The sequence below is a fragment of the Gastrolobium bilobum genome, unplaced genomic scaffold, assembly GCF_033153095.1.
Source record: "Gastrolobium bilobum isolate Gb01-03AN ecotype WA unplaced genomic scaffold, APGP_CSIRO_Gbil_v1 utg81051, whole genome shotgun sequence".
NCBI lineage: Eukaryota > Viridiplantae > Streptophyta > Magnoliopsida > Fabales > Fabaceae > Gastrolobium > Gastrolobium bilobum.
The window spans coordinates 29,213-48,848 of record NW_026898721.1 but is presented as its reverse complement, the minus strand read 5'-3'; the positions used below and the strand labels follow the sequence as shown (position 1 = coordinate 48,848).

General features: G+C 35.3%; 1 protein-coding gene and 1 long non-coding RNA gene across 2 annotated transcripts; both read right to left on the bottom strand.

The window, feature by feature from the left end:
• Positions 1-1,059: 1,059 nt before the first annotated feature.
• Positions 1,060-3,879, bottom strand: LOC133283588 (uncharacterized). The gene is made up of 3 exons (XR_009747813.1): positions 3,230-3,879; positions 2,112-2,176; positions 1,060-1,435 (listed from the first exon to the last, which is right to left on the bottom strand). It is a non-coding gene; the product is annotated as an uncharacterized LOC133283588 (long non-coding RNA).
• An 11,639-nt stretch (positions 3,880-15,518) lies between these two features.
• LOC133283589 (myb family transcription factor PHL5-like) lies at positions 15,519-18,040 on the bottom strand. Its single transcript, XM_061480466.1, has 6 exons — positions 17,341-18,040; positions 17,037-17,253; positions 16,678-16,794; positions 16,143-16,194; positions 15,992-16,061; positions 15,519-15,832 (listed from the first exon to the last, which is right to left on the bottom strand). The coding sequence occupies exons 1-6, from the start codon at positions 17,959-17,961 to the stop codon at positions 15,623-15,625; spliced, it is 1,287 nt and encodes a 428-aa protein (XP_061336450.1). The 5' UTR covers positions 17,962-18,040; the 3' UTR covers positions 15,519-15,622.
• Between the last annotated feature and the right edge of the window lie 1,596 nt (positions 18,041-19,636).

The following is a 19,636-nucleotide window of genomic DNA, read 5'->3' as shown; positions in this document are numbered from 1 at the left end:
AGGATCTGCGTTTATTTCAAATCAGTTTTGTTTCCCTTTCCAACTCAGATTGATATCGTGCGATCGTGGATATTCAATCTGAGGTTCACGATTGCGATTATGGAAAGAGATTAATCATCAGATTTGATGATTAGGTTGATTGACCCTATGACCTTAAATCAAGCGGGCTGATACTCTGCGATTGTATGAGTAGAAGCATCGTCTTTGATCAAATGCTAAGCGATCGCTTCGAGAGGGTTGTCAATTGGAAATAAGGATTCTGATTCGATTGACAAATCAATCACGATTCTGATATCTTCTTATCCGAGGAAAGACGTCCATGGAACCCAAACCTTAGGTTGGTTAATTTTCAATTACGAATTTTACATCCAATTTTATCTTCTGCCTTTTTAAATTATTAAACTGAAATCAAAACAAACCCCCCTTTTATTTTCTGTCATCATAAACGATTTTTACCCAAGCAATTTCCTTGAGAGAGATGACTTAGGGTTTCCACTCTACTACAAATTTTCTGAACCCTAAAGAATTAATTTTTAATTTGCGCGAGTTCGACAGCTCGTGTCACTATGTTTGGTTGATGGTAAATTGATAGGAATGTGAATGAAATTATCAAAATACCTGTGACACCCTCCCCTGTATGCATCCAAGGAAAATGTCTGCTAAAACTGATTAGAGACGTAACGTTAACGTGTAAAATTCTTGTTTTCTAAAAACTTTATGATGTTACCAATTAGAAAAGCTTCCATGGAGAACTGACTTCGTAAAATAAAAACGGCAAGTACATTTTAAAAGGCTTTCGCTGCGCAACTCTGATTTTTTTTTCCTGAAACAGCCTGTCTTGCAAAAATCATGTAAATTCGAAATCAAAAGCTTAAAAAAAATTTCTTTGCTACGAAGAAACTAGACATCTGGGGCTTCACGGTCATGTAAATTATATGTCAATCGAAGATCTGTAGCCCCATAAATAGAGCTCGCAAAGTACTCGACAATTCAGTGTATTTTTCCAAAAACCTCCTGACTTGTAAAAATCATAATAATTCGGGCTTACAAGCTTTGAACATAAACTTTATATAATCTGAAAGTACACAAATGGGGCTTGACATACATATAAATTATACCTCATTCGGAGGTCTGTAGCCCCAGAACGACAACTCGCAAGGTGCTCGCTAAAACAGTTCAAAAATCCAAATTCAAGTACAACAGCAATTATTTCGCAACTAAATACCAGCAATATAAACATCATGCTACACTTCTTTTCAAAACAGAATATACATCATAGCATGCCATTCTTTAAGAAACTACATCAAGGTCAAATACTCAGAATACAATTAGCAGAAACTGCGAGCAAACAGCAAGGTTGCCAACAACATAACTTAAACAGAATTATTCATGTGATCATGTCATCAAACACCTCTTCAAATGCTTCTAAGTCCTCCTGCAATTTATAAAAATTGAGCCCCCGAAGGGGTGAGAAAAATCCCAATAGTGTGGCAGAAAATCCAACAATGCAACAATGTTAATTTAAATACCGAATTTCCAAAATTGTCACATCATCAAATAGTTCAAGAACATATTCCAACATATAATCCAAGTGCGTATATAACGCCAAAGGAATGTATGTTCATAGCACTGCAGTGCACGTACTACTAACAAGCACAGTGGAGATTCCATAGTGGCTCCTCAAGAGGATTCCAACTGCGACCTATGCGGACTGAAGCCAAGTGTCCCATACCCTGGTACCGGAGGGATGCCTATATGATGCGTTCTCAAACGTATGCTTATTTTCATTATATACTTCGGTTTCCAGAATGAATGCATAATGCCGTATGCTATGACATGTTTGGCTTCACACACACATGAGAAATGCAGTTGTATAATGTGCAGATGCATGACTAGATCATAATCATAATAGCATATATATTTCATGTATTTTTAATACCAAGCTGCCGTATAACAAATACTTCCCAAAACAGAATTTCCATCATGACAAGTCCAAAGGAAGAATACAAATAACATATAGCAGAATATGAATCCAAGGCACATGTGAGCAACAATTCACAATTCCATACACTAGCTAATAGTCACAATAGGTCTCACCACCAAACACTTACCTGATACTTTAGCTTTCTAATCAAAACAGCCCCAAGTCCGTCCAACATCCTTGAGGTTTATGAACCTAATCAAAAGTACCAAACAGAATTTTTTTATTTTATTTACTTACAAAACACAAGGTTCCATTCAGAATTTATGCCCCTAGTACCAAGTTCACTTTCTGACTTTTAAACTAATTCTCCATGCTTTCAGTTCCTATGATTTCACTCAATTTATCATGCATCCCAGGTTATTTAATTTTCTGTTTTAACTTTAATTTCATACAGTTAGTCATGGACAAGCCAAAAGTTCCCATATGCAACATATACGGTTTTTAGGCCCATCTTTAATGCATTCATTTTCCATTAACAAAACACTACCAATTAGGCTTAGGCGTGAGCTAACAGGTCATTTACATGCTGCCTACAAAGATTTCAAACACACCCAAGGCTCGGTTTCAAAACTGATTTCAAGATCCTTATACTAATTATTTTTCTGTTTTAGATTTGATCCTGCCAACTGTTAGTAAGGACAAAATCCCAATTCTCCATATACATACATATTCGGCTTTAAGACTATCACCTAAGGAATTCCAATTTTTCTTTAACATAACACTACATACATCACATGGCATGATCACTTAAATTCTTAGTATGCTGTCCCCTACGACTTCCATACCTGCAGGGTTATATACTTATCTTTCTAACAAAAGGGCAGTTCAACAATTTAAGTGGCCATATCCTAGTTCACAAATATTCAGCTTTGTTTACAAGCATCAACTCCTAGGGCGGTTCAAAGGGCAGAATCAAGGCAATGGAATTTACCAAAAATAAAATATCCTCCTAATCAAACATGAGAGTGCGCTAATTGTGACCTTTACACATGCTGCCCATAAACATATTAACACATGCAAAGCCTAATAAAGTTTTTCCAATCAAAGGAGCAGTTTGACAACATTAGGGGCTATTACCAAATTCACAAAATTTCAGTTTATACTCACATGCATCAAATCCTAGGACTGTACAGAACGACATCATTAAGGAAATGGAAATGGACACAATAAAATGTTCTCCTAGCTAACATACATGTGTGGCCGAAGAAATAAGAGGAACAAGGAAGGGTTTGATATTTGACTTACTTCTACTAATAGGTACCCAAACCGACTAGGGAAGATAGCAGTCGAATGCTGTACAATTTCCCTCATCTTCCCATTCTGCAAAATAACGGTTTTATGCCTCTCCCACTCGGTTTGGCCGTGTGTCCAAGGAAAGGAGGAGTAAAGATGAAGCTCGAGTCACCATTTGCATGCAAGGAAAAAGGAAGCACTAAATCAGACCGGATCATGAACATGCAAGGGAAATCCTCACCAAATCAAAGGGATGAAGGAGAGGCAAGGAAGTAGAAAAGATACTTCACCTCTTGCTTAATGGTACACCGCCGAACTGTGAAGGAGGGAATGAGTGTGCTTGCTGTTTTTGTTATCTCTTAGGAAGCTCACAACTTGTGGAAGTGACGATGTGGAAGGAGATTCAAGCCTTGTTTTCCTTTGTATCTTCTCTTGATGCTCGCGGCGGTGAGGAGGAAATAAGGAGGGGAAGAGGTGTTGGGGTTCATTTCTGATTTAGTGGAGTCAATATTCATGTTTAATTTGTATTCTTCTTTGAGGGCTCACGGTTCGAATGGAAAGCTAGAAGCTGGGTTTGGTTGAAGGATGAAGGTGCTAAGCATTTAGCTTTGGTTTCCAGCACTCCAACGCATAAGGAAAAGGGATAAGGCGGATAGGAGGTTGTCTCTTGGCTAATGATGGTACATGCATGCAGATTTTTGTGTGAGGTAACTAATGGGTCATGGGTAAGAAAGTTTGGGCTGAATCAAGTTCTCCACTAATTGACTTGGGCCGTGACACATAGTGGGTAAAGGTGCCCAAGTCAGCTCCTAATTTAATGGTTGGGAACCACTCAAATTTACCTCACTCACATTGGGTGTACGGGACAAAGGCTGATTCAAGTTTAGATACAAAAACAATCACTCGTTTTACTTTCTCCCTATACCATACGCATAAAATGGAGGATTAAAGATGGGGTACGTTGGCATGTGCTTCGACTTGACCAATAAGGTCCAACCAAACAGATTCCACTTGAATAATTAATTAACTTCCTATGGGTTCACTTACACTTATCACATGATATATATATATATATATATATATATATATATATATATTAACTATTATTTCATGTTCCCACTAGTTAGTAACTAGGGTTCCTACCTATATTGTAATTAAATGCAATACCACCCCTCTTCAACTAGTGTCTTGAACCTTTTAATATATACACATATACTTGCTATAATAGCAACCAAAAATAATTTTCCTACTTAAATTAGTTCCACTCTAAACATATACATGATTCGAATTCATGACTTGCTTCACACCCCTAATTTCAAGTTATGTAATTTTTCAATTATGCAGGATGTTACAATACCCTTAATTTTTTTGAATATGCCATCATCAAATGTTTCTTTTTTTTGGGGAAAAGTGAATCAAATGTACCTTTTGAGAATTCAAGATCAAGGAAAAAAAATACCAAAGATTAAGTGGGACATAAATTTGCCTTTGTGTACTTCAAAAAATAAATACTGGGTAAAAAAATTTCTTGGCATTTTGTTCACAATACTCATACCAAACATGGTAAATAAATATTCTCCACCCCACTTTCCCATCATTCCATACCAAATACTCATACCAAACACCCCTAGGATTCTTTGACCAATTACTTAAAACCATATTTATGCACTAGTATGAGGTCAAAGAACCAGTGAAAAAAAAAGTTATAATAATGCATTACAAAGAAAGTTATAGTAATGAATTAAAAGCAAACGCTAACTTATTTTCCATTTTTACTATATAAATATGTAAATATTTTTTAACTTGCAGTATCTTTAATAAAATGTGATTGTGATTTAATGATATTGAAGATGAATATGTAGAATATGCATGAAAAAGATTGATAGAATATCCTTTCTCAAACGTAAATGCATGGATCTAATTGAATGTAAAACAAAAGGATTGATAAATTATACTAAATTATTTTTTATTTTTAGTTATTATAAATTATTGGTCTTGTGCTGTAACTTAAGTACTGATTTGCAGAGAAATCTCATTCCCTAAGAGATTCTTTATTTACCTGCTTTCAACAACAAAAAATTAATTTTTTAAAAGATATAATTATTTTCATAATTTCAATCCCAGTGTAATAAAAAAAAAATCTAAAAATACTTCTCTAAAAATTAAACTATCGACTTTAAAATTTAAACAACCACATTTAATCACGCCAACAGTGGCAGGTACACCGTACACCAGAGTTTCAATAAAATTGTATTGTCTCCCAAGTCTTAACACTTTCACCGTGTGGAGCAGCTAGAGAATCGTGTCATATACAAAAGAAACAAGACGAACCACAGAATTTTGATATTCTTTTGGCAGCTATAAATTTAGGTTCTACACATATCTTGACTTTGCATGAATATACTTTAACGGTTAGTGTGTAATGTGTAGTACATATATATAGACCATTTTATTATAAATTGAGATTAGTAAAGTAGCTCCCAAAAAAAGGAAACAACGAGAATAGGCCCAATGCCAGTATTGGATAAAACAAAAACACGGCAGAAAGATTCCGGTCTTATCAAGGTGGACGGCACCTTTTTATAATATTATAAATATTTAATCATGAAAAATTCTCTTAGAAAAGTGCTAAATGATAATAGGATGGAACATGATGTTGATTTGAACTTTCGAGTGATAATTAATATCGATTTATTAATATTATATTGTATGAGATAATTATCTCATGCAACAGAGAAAAGATAGTGGGGAACACTATTTGCAAAAAAAAACAAAAAAAAAAATATTATGTCACTACTTTATGTCTGTTGCATGAGATAATTATCTCATGCAACATGAAATAATTATTTTCCTAATTAATATAAGTAAAGTTTTCCTTCAAAAGATACAAATTAAAATTTTTTTAAGAGAAAGATAAATATTAAGAGGTGTGAGTTCTTATATTAATAGTGTGGATCATAAAGATAAAATAAATTAAAAATATGAATTTCATTCTTTTTGTATCTATTTCTTAAACTTTGTTTATATTTTTTAAAAGAACACACATTTAAGTTACTATATGTTTCATATGTAGAAACATTTTATATTATTAGTTAATAATAAGGGTTTATTTTTTCTAAAGTTACTTTAGATTACTTTATTTAATGTTCATCGAAACGACGTCGTTTTAGGACGGAAATCATAGTGTTTTTGTAATTTTAATTTATTTCAGGGTTATAATAGTTTTTATCATTCTAATTTTTTAATTTTTCAACCCCAAAACGACGTCGTTTCGATGAACATTAGATAAACTTTTGTAAAGTAACATTAGATATTTTTTCCCCTAATAATAAATACTATAACGTACCAGGTTAGCCACGCATAGTACACATTAAGATTAAAAAATTCTTCCATTGGATGGCTAGGTTATTGATAGGATGAAAACCTATCACAGGAACAGAGAAGGGGAAAGAGAAGAAGAGAAGAGACAGAGATGAGAAAAGAATCTTTATTAGAATTTCCTGAATGTAATACAAGTCAAAAAAATGTTCTTCTAATATCCCTCACTTTATACAACTCACAAACAGTACAACAGACCCTACTCATTATTCTTCTTCATGATTCATCTTCAGTAGCTTTCATCATCGAACCTTCTAGGACATCTTCTGATTCGTTTGGGCCTTTCTATGTTCTCCTCTCCTTCTAATTCCTTCAACTTTGCTGACATTGTTTCATCTGTAGGAATAACATTGGGTTGCTGTGTTTGTTGATCCAATGCTACATTACTTCTTTCTGAGTTCAGCCCACTGTTGGGCTCATTATTGGACTGCTCCACACCAAGGCCCGTATCAATACCCTCCCCATTGTAAACAACCTTGTCCTCAAGGTTAAAGGAAGGATACTGCTGCTGAAATTCTTCCCAATTCTCCCATGTGCTGACATCTGAAGGTGTGTTATTCCATACAACTTGTACAAAAGTTACAGGTTCTCCATTATGGAGTTCAGTACGGGTGGCCACAATATTCTTAGGTTCCATAATCGGAAGCCCTTTTGTAAACAAAGCAGGTAATGGAAAGGGTGGAGTGGTAGTATCTCCCTGATAAAGTTTAAGCAATGATATATGAAAAGTATGATGTATTTTGGCATAAGCTGGCAGGTTGAGTTTATAAGCAACCTTACCAACACGCTTCAAAATTTCAAATGGACCAAAGTATCTCCTGGAAAGCTTATGGGAAGCTCGAACAGCCACTGAAGACTGTCTATAAGGCTGCAATTGAACCCAAACCCAGTCACCAACCTTGAACTGCAGGTCTCTACGATGTTTATTTGCTTGTTGCTTCATGTAGGTTTGTGACCTTGTTAAATTCTCCTTAAGCTGCTGTAAAATAGCATGTCTGTCTGCCAATACTTGATTAAATTCTGCCATTGTATCATCACCTCTAACATAATCAAGAATAGTAGGTGGCTCACGACCATAGCCTTAAAGGGAGACATCCCAGCTGAAGTGTGATAGGCAGTGTTGTAACAAAATTCTGCCCAGTGAAGTATGTTGGACCAGCGTTTCAGATGATCTGCCACAAAACATCTCAAATATTGCTCTAGGGTCCGATTAACAACCTCAGATTGTCCATCAGATTGTGGATGATAAGCAGTGGAGCGCTTCAGGCTAGTGCCACTAGCTTCAAATAGTTCAATCCAAAATCTGCTCATAAAAATTGGATCACGATTGGTAACAAGAGCTCGAGGAGGGCCATGTAACTTACAGATCATGTGGGAAAACAAGTCTGCAACTTTGGCAGCAGTAAAACTTTTTGGTAGAGCTCCAAAATGAGCATACTTTGAAAGTCTATCTACCACAACCAAAATGGTAGTGTAGCCATGTGACAATGGTAGACCAATGATGAAGTCCATCGAAAGATCCTCCCAAATCTGTTCTGGAATGGGCAGGGGCTGAATTAACCCAGCAGGGGCCTGGGTTGAATATTTAACTTGCTCGCAAATAGTGCATTTCTTCACAAATTCGATGACAGCCTTCTTGAGACCAGGCCAAGTAAAACTAGCAGATGTTCTAGCTATGGTCTTCTGTATTCCAGCATGACCACCCACAAGTGTAGAGTGGTTCTCATTTAACACCTGTTGAACTAAAGGTGACAAAGGATCCAGTAACAGCTTTCCTTTGTATAAGAAGAGTCCTTCTCTAATTGTATATTCTGAATGGCTTGCTGTATCATTAGCTAAATCATGATATTTTTGTTGAAAAAATGCAGATTGCACATTCTCCTGTTTCAAGGCTTCCAATATGTCAAAATGGTTAACAGATATAGTTTGAAGAGATAAAATAGTAGGGCATCTAGACAATGCATCAGCCACTCTATTATCTCGCCCCGGTTTGTATATTATGGAGTACTGAAATCTCAGCAATTTAGCAAGATAATATTGTTGTTCCGGCGTTTGAATAACTTGATCAAGCAAAGAGCAAAGACTTTTCTGGTCCGTACGAATAATGAATTTCTTGCCAAGAAGATATTGCCTCTATTTTTTAATTGCCTCGGTAATAGCATATAATTCTCTCACATAGGCTGAAGCCTTTTGCATCCGAAGAGATAATTTCTTACTAAAATAAGAAATTGGGTGATCCTTTTAAAGGAGCACCGCTCCAATACCTAAATCTGAGGCATCCGTCTCCACTACAAATTCTTCATGAAAATTAGGAAGTGTCAAAACAGGGGCTGAAGTCATGGCAGCTTTGAGTCTCTCAAAGGCATGTTGAGCTGTATCACTCCATAGAAAGGAGTCTTTCTTAAGTAAATCTGTAAGAGGACCTGCTATAGAAGCATAATTGCATACAAATCGCCTATAATATCCGGTGAGGCCTAAAAATCCTCTTAACTATTTGATGGATTTGGGTGTAGGCCAGTCAACTACTGCACAAATTTTATTCTTATCCATGCTAACCCCAACATCTGAGACAACATGTCCCAAGTACTCCACTGCAACTTGAGCAAAAGAACATTTGCTTCTCTTAATGTAAAACCTTTGTTGCTGCAATGTTGTTAGAACCAATCTCAAGTGTTCTAAATGCAATTCTAAGGAATGACTATATATCAAAATGTCATAAAAAAAACAGCAACAAAACGACGAAAATAAGGTTGGAGAATCATATTCATAGTAGCTTGGAAAGTAGATGGAGCACTTGTTAAACCGAAAGGCATTACCAAAAATTCATAATGACCTTGATGGGTTCGAAAAGTTGTCTTGTGTGTGTCTGAAGGCTGAACTCGGATTTGATGATATCCAACCTTGAGATCGAGCTTGGAAAAATTTTTGGAGCCCCCTAACTCATCCATAAGCTCATCTGCGGTAGGTATTGGAAATCTGTCCTTGATTGTGATGTTGTTTAGAGCTCTGTAATCTATGCAGAACCTCCATGAACCATCTTTTTTTTACTAATAGAACCGGTGAGGAAAAGGGACTGGTGCTAGGACGAATAAAACCTGAATCAAGCATTTGTTGAACTTGTTTCTCTATTTCACCCTTTTGAAAGTGAGGATACCTATATGGACGGACATTTACTGGCTGAGCTAGTGGTTCTAAATGAATTTGGTGATCCAGCTGGCGGTGTGGAGGTTACTCCTTTGGTTCTTCAAATAATGAGTCAAACTCAGTGAGTAGCTTGCAAAACTGAGGTGGAATCTGAGGTGGTTGAGCTGTTGTAGATGAGTCCAGAAGAGTCAATTGATAAAGAGAAGCCACTTGCCCTTTATGTTGAATACGCCTAAACTGATTAAGAGAAATGGGGCTAGAGTGATTGCCCCCCTGAAGTTTGATAGTTTCACCTTTCCACAAAAACTCCATAGTCAACTGATTATAGTCTAAGACAACAGGTCCTAATATTTGAAGCCATTGTACCCGAAGTACCATATCAGCACCTTTAACTGGTAGTACATAAAAATCAACCAAAAAGATATGTCTTTGTATCTGAACCGGAACAACAGGACAGAATCCTTCACATTTGAGCATTTGGCCATTGCCCACCATGACATCAAAATTACGATCGGTGGAAACAGGTAGATTCAACTCAGAAACAACCTTTGGTTGAAGGAAGTTATGAGTGCTTCCACCATCTATCAACAACACCAATTCAGTTTTACCTATACAACAAGTAAAACGAAGAGTCTGAGGAACTAAGACGCCAGATAAGGCATGAAGACTGATCTGTGGAGTTTCATCCGAGAGGCTAATTGGCTCAGAGTACTGAACCTCTTGTGCTGGCTCCTCATCATCATCTGGCACTATAAGGACATGAACCGAAGCCTTGCATTTATGACCTCAAAAGTATTTATCCCCACATGTAAAGAACAAGTTCTTATCCCTTCTTTCTTGTATTTGGCTCTGAGTTAAACGTTGGACAGTGGCTTTAGCAGAGGATGTAAGGGTGGGGTCCGAACTAGTTGTTATAATAGGTGTGGTTATTGAAGATTTAGGTGTTGGTAGCAAGGGTGAGTGTGGAGAGTATAGTTTAGGGTAGTAAGGTTTGGCTTGAATCTTGGCTTCTTGTCGTTTGGCTAAGGATATTGCATGGGTAAGGGTTGTGGGTGAAAAGGAAGCCACTTCGTGTTGAAGAATGGGTTTGAGACCAGCAATAAAACAACTAAGTAAAAAAGATTCAAGGAGGCCATCTACCTTATTAGAGAGAGTTTCGAATTGTTCTTGGTATTCCATCACTGTCCCTGATTGTGTCAACTTGGCTAATTTTCCTTGATAGTCCTCCAATTCAGAATTCCCAAAACGGACCTGAAGGGATTTGAGGAAAGAATCCCAAGAGGCAATGGTGGTGTTCTTGTTCAGCCATTGATACCATGCTAATGCCTTCCCATCAAAATAAAAAGGAGCAATCCGAAGGCGTTGTTTCTCATCGATCTCATGAAAATTGAAAAATTGAACAATCTTGCAAATCCACTTTTGTGGGTCGGATGAACCATCGAATCTGGATACCTTGATTCGAAGATTTCGTGCCGTTTGTGAGTCTCTCGAAGTATTGGAGCCAGAGTTGTCTGAAGAAGACGAAGTGGCACGCTCTCTGTAATTATCAAAAATAGCGTCCAATTTGCATGTCAGTTCTTGAAATTGTTTCTGCATCTGGGTTTTTAACAGCTCCACATCTGATTGTGTTTGCTCCCATCGATCATCAACCGATCTTGAACGAGTATCCGGTGCCATGTTCAAGGATGAAAGCACCAGTTGATAGGATGAAAGCCTATCACATGAACAGAGAAGGGGAAAAAGAAGAAGAGAAGAGATAGAGATGAGAAAAGAATCTTTATTAGAATTTCCTGAATGTAATACAAGTCAAAAAAATGTTCTTCTAATATCCTTCACTTTATACAACTCACAAACAGTACAACAGACCCTACTCATTATTCTTCTTCGTGATTCATCTTCAGTAGCTTTCATCATCGAACCTTTTAGGACATCTTCTGATTCGTTTGGGCCTTTATATGTTCTCCTCTCCTTCTAATTCCTTCAACTTTGCTGACATTGTTTCATCTGTAGGAATAACATTGGGTTGCTGTGTTTGTTGATCCAATGCTACATTACTTCTTTCTGAGTTCAGCCCACTGTTGGTCTCATTATTGGACTGCTCCACACCAAGGCCTGTATCAGTTATGGAGTATAGAAATTCGGATATGTCTCCCTCAACCCAAATAAATAAATAAACGGGGTTAGAGTTACAAGAAAAACAGTGTCTCAATTATATACTAATATCTTTAAGTGTTTTATAAGAGTTATGTTGTAAGAAAAATGATTGTGTAATGTTATAGAGATTCGTTTTGCGTGCCGTAATTTTTTAATTTTTTATTTTTGCTTCAAAAGTGTGGGCCCCACAAAGTGTTGTGTGTGTAGGAAATTTTGTTGTGTCATGTTAAATGATAAATGCAATCCCCTATCTTTAATACTTTTATAATTTTGTTTAAAGTATTTGAATTTATTCTACTGTTAATGTAAGATATTTCACACTGTTAGCCACAATAAATCTTTTTATATTTTTATATATGATATGCATATGGATATTTTAGCCAAAAACACTTATCATTTCGCATAAGATTTCTTATTTTTATTTTAATATAAGAATAACCTATATAACCTATCTTATATATATATATATATATATATATATATATATATATATATATATATATATCAATTGTAATTTATTAAATTATACTTATTAATTATAAGTACCAGATGCAAAAAAATAAATGATTAAGATGAGGAATAATATTTTTTATTCTTATACTGAAATTAAAAAATACAATCTCATATATATATATATATATATATATATATATATATTGTAATGCCTGACAACTTGCAAGGATCAACGACTGTCCCCACATACTAACACGAGACTTTTCAGCATGCTTTGTCCTCACTCGCACATTTCTCGAAAAAACTTACCAGGAGGTCACCCATCCCAGAATTGCCCCAAGTCAAGCACGCTTAACTATGGATTTCTTCCGTTCCGAGCTAGATGCATCTTTTTAGTATAGGTAGTACCAATTAATTCTTATAAGCTATTCCCAACTGTACCGTCTCATACCAACACAGTCTCTGGAATCCCTCTCTTTCGGGTGTTGATTTGATTCATTCATGTACCCCCGTCGCTGGAAGCCTGCTAGGAGCCGCTCATTGTCCATTCCCTTTCGCACCGGCGATCAATCCCCGCCCTCGTCAGCGCCTGGGATGTTACATACATACATATATATATATATATATATATATATATATATATAGAAAAAGTATTTCTACAACCACTTTAGATAAGGTTATTTACAGCTATCTCTTTTTAACTAAGTATGACCGGTCATACTTAGTTATAACAATAAAGCAGTTCTTTTTTTCTCTTTCCTCAGACACTGTCGGCTGACATGGCGGAGAGAGAAAATACAATTTTAATGTATGACCGGTCATACTTAGTTAAAAAGTGGTAGCTGTAGACAAGCTTATCTAAAGTGGCTGTCGAAATATTTTCTCATATATATATATATATATAAATATATATATAGATATATAGGTGAAGGATCCATTTACAAAAATTTTTTACAGATTTTTGCAAATTACACTATGTACTCCCGGGAGAACATAGACGTTCTCCCAGGAGTACATAGTGTAGTTTGTAAACAAAAAATTCGTAAATATAACATTTCCTATATATATATATATATTGAGAGAGAGAGAGAGAAAGTTTTGTCTGGTCACATACTTATAACTTTATACTGCGGAGAGTATATAATTATAATATTAAAGTTATATTTTTTTATAACTTTTGATGTCTGGCCAAAAGTTTCTCAAGAGAGAGAAATTAATACAAATTTAATATTATAACTATATAGATGCAAGTAATAGTTTTATAGTTAATCGTTGAATTAGGCAAGAAAGATGAAAATAATGGGCAAATATCAAAGTAAAGGAACTTACTTGTACAATCTGGTGGAGAGTAGTAGCCGAAGATGGCAGTGTCACAGCAAAATCTACAAGAAAGTTTCAAGAAAATGCAGGAAGAAGGAAGAAGAAGACGCAGAGAAGAAGGAAGAAGAAGACGCATAAGAGAAGAAGAGGCAAGGGTGAGAATGAGTAAATGATGATACGTTAAAGGTAAAGTGGTAATAAAAGAGGGAGAAAAAGCAACTGGTGTTTTCGAATTTCGAAATGCAATAATAGATGTCAGGTCACATCGGTTCAGATGACAAGCCGTTTAGAAGATCAAGGCAGTAAGAGCATGACAAGTGGCAATCAGAAGGTGAATAGACAAAAGGCATTTAATGAGGGTACAAATATATAATAATTAAGGGAAATCGTAAGAGATAAGTTAAGAGTTAAACTCGGAGTAAAATAGTTATTAAACTCCGAGCTTGGGGGCTTAATGTTCCGAGTTTATATGCCCGGGTATCACTAGCCATGGAAACCGACTGAGTGAACCCGAAAAGTCCTTTACCCGGATAGTTGGTTAGTTATTCCACGTATTGGTACCTGATGTGGACCCTACCACGATTACATGATAGTATCTACCACTACCCACGTTCAGTATAACTACCTAAGCTATATATATATATATATATATATATATATATATATATATATATATATATATATATATATATATATATATATATATATATACGGGGAAGGATTCGTTTACAAATTTTTTTAAATTTTTTTTACAAATTACACTATGTTTTCCCGAAAGAAGATAATGTAGTTTGTAAACAAAAAAGTTTGTAAATATAACTTGTCCCTATATATATATATATATATATATATATATATAATTAAACCAAACCACACAGAAAGAAACTGAATTAAACAAGCGGTTTGATTTGAATTGATTGGTTTTATCAAGTTTGGTTGTTTTAACACATCTAATCCCGTTTCCTTGTCAAACTAAGAAACTGCTACTTCAGTCAACAGGTCTAGGGAATATATGATGTCAAGCTGCTATACAGTTGGATTTTAAAGTCTTTCCTAACTACTAATACGTCATCTTCTCAATAAATGCAAATATTTGTAGCAGTCACGACAGATAATTTTAAATATCAATCAACTACACTTGGCAGCTCAAATCGTTGAGAAGTTCATGTTTGGTATTTGCTGATAATAAATTGGCAAAGCAGGATCTCATGAAAATTTGGTATACACATTCGTTTTTTTATGGGGTGTTTGTCAGAAATCTTTTAATACTGTGAATGTACCGAATTCGGTACACCCGTTTATTAAAACGAACAAATGTTTTTCATTTTAACCTTTATTTTATTTTTTTATTCCTCCTTTACATTTCAAAAACTTTTCTGATTTAGTAAAGGTGCAAGGAGAACGAGTGTACCGAAAGTTTTCTCGTGTTTGTCATATTTAAGAATCTAGATATTTGGTTGCAGTGATGTTAGTTTTAAAATACTTGTAACAAAAATAAGGGACATTTATAATAAAACGAACTTTTTTTTATGCTGTATTTGCTTTTCTGTGTTTTTACCTTTTCTATCAGCATACCCGACATAAAGTTTCATAGGACATTTCAAAGTAGACTATTGTTAACTTCGTATGCATAAGGAATTGCAGAGGAAGCAAAACGACAACACTGAGCTGAACTGATACAAAAGCTCTCTATATGAAAATTATTATGAGTTGTTGTTTAAATAATGCAAAAGTAGCACACTCATCTAATATGTACTAATTTATTGAGTTTGCACTTGTAGGACAACAAGAGTACTTTACATCCCATAACAAAATTGTATGGTGTGGTTTGACTAGAGCTCTTACAAGGAGTAAGATTTGATGAGAGAGTGTAATACTGCAAATTTTTTTTTCGGTAGGTGTATAACTGCAATTAATTACTTACGTATAAAGCTATTACATTATGGGCTTGGAGAGCTAACTTATCTTAGAAGGGAAGAAGGAAATTCCTGACCCATCAGAAATTGAAACCTCAACATCTTCAGGACTTTGTTGTTTATCATTATTGGCTGTATTGTCCAAATTCTGAGTATTCAAGATGCTATTACTTGTCTTCTGTTGTTGATCAAACATCTTCTTTAGCTGCTTACCTTGTTCCTCAATCCGCAACTGTAATTTTCTCTGAATCTGGACCAAGAAAATAAATCAAAAGAAACATTGAAGTAAGAGAACAGTATGAAGAGACTGCAACTATGAAGTGCAAAGAATTAACCTGCAATATTTGGAGAACACTTAAGTTAAAGTAGCCAAAAATTCATACAAGAAAAAAGAAAAGCAAGAATATACCTCCAGCTGTTCATGAAGACGCCTCTGAACATCTAGCTGCAGCTGAAGTGCCTCTCTAATTTGCAAGCCACTACAAATCAAGAACAAGAAATTTAATTGATTTTGGAAATTATAGAATCATGAAATTGACATAGGCAGAGGAAGTGGTTACGTTTTGACATCAAGATGCACATTCTCTACATGGGTTCTTTTGTCAGATTTCCCTGAAACAGGATATAATAGTTTGTTTAGATCCATTATGGAAAGTGAACTTGCTAATTTGAAAGTGAATAAAAACAGTAAGGGCATCCTAAGATATTTTCATCACAACTTTCTATAGCATTGGTAGTTTCATGTATGTATATCACCTAGCAGAGAAAGTAAACCGTATTCGTCGTTTAATAATTCAAGCTTTTTACTATATGAAAGGATATAAATGCATTTCTTATTCATTTCAACTTCCTGTAACAGGAAATGAATTCAATTAGGAAATACCTATTTTATCCCTTCAGTTTTAGCTATCTAAGTGTGAAGACATTAATAACTGAACAATTTACATTAGTTTATAACCTCAACTTCTGCATTGCCTAGCAGTATTTCATAAGCATTTGTTCACCATTGAGGATGTGAATGCTGTAAAATTCAAGAACCAAGAAATGTACTTGGCATAATATAGAAACAACACTGAAACTATGCTAAGAACTTACCCTGAGTTGACTCTGGCATGTATTTTGCAATTCTATATTTCTGCAAATGACTTTTAACATGGAAGATGGTCAATCCATCTGATTCCATCAGCCTTAATATAGCTTTTGGTGTTGCCTCTGCAATCAAGCAACCAAAAAGACTATTAGATGTTATCCAGATATTTTTGTCATAGATGAATTAAGCAAGTTAAAAGAGGGAGTGCCTCGAGCAACGGTAAAACTACTCCTTCGTGTCCCAAAGGTTACGGTTCGATTACAGGAAACAACATCTTTGTAAATATGCAAAGATAAGGTTGCATACAAGAATTGCTCTCACCCCACCATTGCTAGTTTTTTTATGAATTTAGCAAGTTACTTACTCTCAGCACCTCCAAGGCGATTCACGCACTCAATAAACTTCTCATGAAGATCCTGAGTCCATCTTATGCGTGTTTTACTTGAGACTACTGGCCCATTAGAAGCAGGGTTTCTAGGAGTGGTTGACACACTTCCTGCTGAGAGTGTTGGAGACAGCTTTTCTTTCTGAGAAGAGAAGCTCATTTGTGCAACAGGTAAATTGTATGGGCCACAAGGAACCTGCAAGACAGAAAGATGCAATAAATATAGGCCAATCAATGAATAAACAATTGACACAATAAACACGGGGTTTGCAAAAATACTTACTGAGTGATCCTGATTTCCTTTACAAGGAATTGATGGGTTCCTACTAACTGTGGTAGCATCATCAATGAACAATTTATGTTGTTCAAATGGAAGAAAACTGCCCCCAGAAAAATTCCCAGATGGGGTTTTATTAGATTTTTCAGGAGACCTACAACATTGATCACTATTCAATTGAGATTTCAGCATTGCTTGCAAGGGATTTGACAACTCAAAGTTGGGGCTAGGTTGGTTTGCTGAATCCAAGAAAAGGTTTTCCCTGGGAGATTGATACAAAGGGAATTCCAAATCATTAATCTTAGAGAATTGAGATGTCAAAGAAGGATTACCAACTTGGCAATCATATTGTGGGAAACCCATGCAGATTTCTGTTGCATAAAAGGCAGAAGCCGGTGACTCAAAACGGCTGATAATTGTGCTAGATGATTTGGTTGAGCCAATATATGGCGATTGTTCCATTCCACCACAGGCCATGGCTAGTGGCTGATTACAATTTCCCATATTTGAAACCTGTCTAGTATCAAAATATTGACAAGAACGGTTGCCAAACTCAGAATTGAAATCACCTTTTAGTTCATGGCTTTGTTGAAGCCGTCCAAGACAATCGATCCTGTTCTCATTCATTTAGAGGCACCCCAAATATGCCCTCAAACTTTGAACTAGGATGGCAAGCAGAATTGCAAGAAAAAGGTTCAATTTTCTCGGGTACCCGACATAACTCTGCTAAAGTATCATCCTTATTAAGGAGCAGAAAATAGAAGGGGCAAGGAAAAAAGAAAAGAAGAACCAGAACAAGATCAACAAGAAGATTGGAAAGTTAAGAACAGTAATGCTAAATTCGAGTCCTTATGGGATAAAGTTCTCTCTGATATTCCTGAAGGCTTCAGGAATAAGATTTGAATCTAATTTTTTTAAATGCAACCATGCAAGGTCATTAGTTATTATTCTTGAAAAAGGATAGGAATGAACAGTGATCTATTGACACAACCGAAGTACAGAACACTGAAAAGAACAAAGCCCTACAAACAAACAAATAGTTTTGTCTAATGTTGTCTTTACGTGAATTCAAACGAAGTGGAAAAGAATCAGAGGAAATATGAAAGCTAAAGCAACCAAACTTGAATGAGTCAAAATAAGAGGTTGAAAACTGCCCCCAAACTATTACTACATACTAATTGATCATGTTAAAATTGCAGAATATTTTTTATGAGCATCTATAGTTAAATAATTAAATGTTAGATAGAGATGCTGGCATAAATTCACAAATAATAAGTCTGCAATTATTCTTATAATGGATTCCGAAGATATAACTTTAACCACCAACACAGATGATAAATATATGCATAGATAGCCAAATCTTCCTTTCCCAAAACAAGAAAATATATTATAAACTTCAAATACTCGCATAAATTCACAAATAATAGGTCTGCAATTATTCTTATAATGGATTCCGAAGAAATAACTTTAACCACCAATACAGATGATAAATATATGCATAGATAGCCAAATCTTCCTTTCCCAAACAAGAAAATATATTATAAACTTCAAAATCTTGTCCCATTGCCTGACCCTGCATCTTGCAAAGTGGGGTATCAGAAATTACCAGAAAAGTGTAACTAACTTTATATTCATCTTAAAAGCACAAACAAACTTTATCTACAGAATTCCCCATAGTGTTCGTTCAGTAACATTAATGGGCTTCCCATTACCAAAAGGTAAAATGAAATACACATTCAGCGCATTCAGACACAATGTGGCTTGGCTCTTGTAATGTATTTTTCTTTGGCCAAAGTAGAGGTGGCAAAACAGTCGGCGGGTCGAGACATACATGACTCTTTGGAGGATTTGTTGAATTTTAAATTATACAATTTCTTAAATAACTTCGTTTAGGAGGATTTGTTGCATTTTAGTCTCTCTCTTTGGACTTATTTGTTAAGATTATTATTTTTTAGTTCTTTGCATGAAAAAAAATTCTTGCCTTTCAACTCCGCATTATTCTTTATTATTTATAAGGTAAATGTTGACGCTCGTGTTTGGTATAGAAGAATTTTTCTCTCTCTAGAAATCATGATTTTTTGGAATATGCTAGAAAAATTAGTTTTTTTAGAATTTTACCAAAAAGTTATTTGGTAGGTCAAAATATTATCAAGAATATTGGTTCAAATTTTCAGATTTTTTGTTTTGTTAATTGTCAAATATTACTAGAAATAAAAAGAGATTTGGGGTATGTAAGCTCAGGCATTTACGAGCCGAGCCAAAGGCTCCTGGCTCGTTTATCACCCCTACATACAGCAACGAC

Coding starts and splice junctions, on each gene's coding strand:
- LOC133283589 (XM_061480466.1), bottom strand. CDS start 17,961: ATGAATGAGAACAGGATCGATTGTCTTGGACGGCTTCAACAAAGCCAT. Junction 17,254..17,340: donor AAGGAAATCAGGATCACTCA/GTAAGTATTTTT, acceptor TCTGTCTTGCAG/GTTCCTTGTGGCCCATACAA. Junction 15,833..15,991: donor GTCTTCATGAACAGCTGGAG/GTATATTCTTGC, acceptor TTCTTGGTCCAG/ATTCAGAGAAAATTACAGTT.